Source organism: Eurytemora carolleeae, unplaced genomic scaffold, assembly GCF_000591075.1.
Source record: "Eurytemora carolleeae unplaced genomic scaffold, Eaff_2.0 scaffold30, whole genome shotgun sequence".
Taxonomy (NCBI): Eukaryota; Metazoa; Arthropoda; class Copepoda; order Calanoida; family Temoridae; genus Eurytemora; species Eurytemora carolleeae.
In genome coordinates, this window is record NW_019396243.1 from 276,696 (window position 1) to 277,657 (window position 962).

The following is a 962-nucleotide window of genomic DNA, read 5'->3' on the forward strand; positions in this document are numbered from 1 at the left end:
AATAGATAATATTGAATCCTTAGCAAACCTTAAAAACGTTCTTTAACCAGATTATTATGGAAACGTAAAAATACAAAAATGGCGGAGAGTTCTTTGTTTGAGACCGTGGTAGCGCGGTATTATGGTTTTGGTAATTAACAAATATCTAATTGCTATTTTAATCCTTACAACACACATCAAAATGAATTCATTGCTATAGGTATAAAATACAAAACTCAGTGAAATTGTTGCATTATTTATTAGACTAATAAGTTAATCTACAGCCCCACTTTTACAAAATCTTTAGTAAAGTTTATGGTCCTTTCGGGGATAGATAATTAAAAATATGAACAAAAATGCGGGAATAAAATATAGAAACCTTGACTGCGTCTTCAAAGAGTGCATTGGCTAGGTCGGAGACCTCCTTCTCGTCGAACTCCATCCCATTCTCCAGCATGCAGGCCTTCATTACTTCCCGCAGATCACTCTCATCTATCAACCCGTCATCTAGATAAATCGGATATTACGAATGCCTTCTTTCCTAATTTTGCTTGAGATCCCAGCGAATTGCCCAGGGTACTTATAGTTACTACTGCCGTTTACCCGCTCTTGGTCGTAAAGAAGGATTTTAACTATTTTTCCTTGAAACTTTTCAATTTAGAATCTCTGTACAAAGCTAAGATTCCTGTGGTTCTCCCGAATTCCCCAATCAAAATTTAAGGCGAATCTGTCAAGGGGTTCATGAGTTATGATCGTACATCCAAAAAAACAAACCGAGATTACTACTTGATATACATAGATTCGGAAAGTGCTACTATTCGATGTGATTCAATCTGTATACTGTATACATGATACATCAGAAGTATGTGATTCAATCTGTATACTGTATACATGATACATCAGAAGTATGTGATTCAATCTTTATACTGTATACATGATACATCAGAAGTATGTGATTCAATCTGTATACTGTATACATGATA

General features: G+C 34.9%; 1 protein-coding gene across 1 annotated transcript in view; it reads right to left on the reverse strand.

Annotated features, from left to right (window-relative positions):
* LOC111699185 (NADPH oxidase 5) overlaps window positions 1–962 on the reverse strand; it is a 55,795-nt gene that overhangs the window by 21,057 nt on the left and 33,776 nt on the right. The window contains exon 9 of the mRNA XM_023469788.1: window positions 359–486. Within this exon, the coding sequence (XP_023325556.1) occupies window positions 359–486 (128 nt within the window). The remainder of the gene's footprint in view (window positions 1–358; window positions 487–962) is intronic.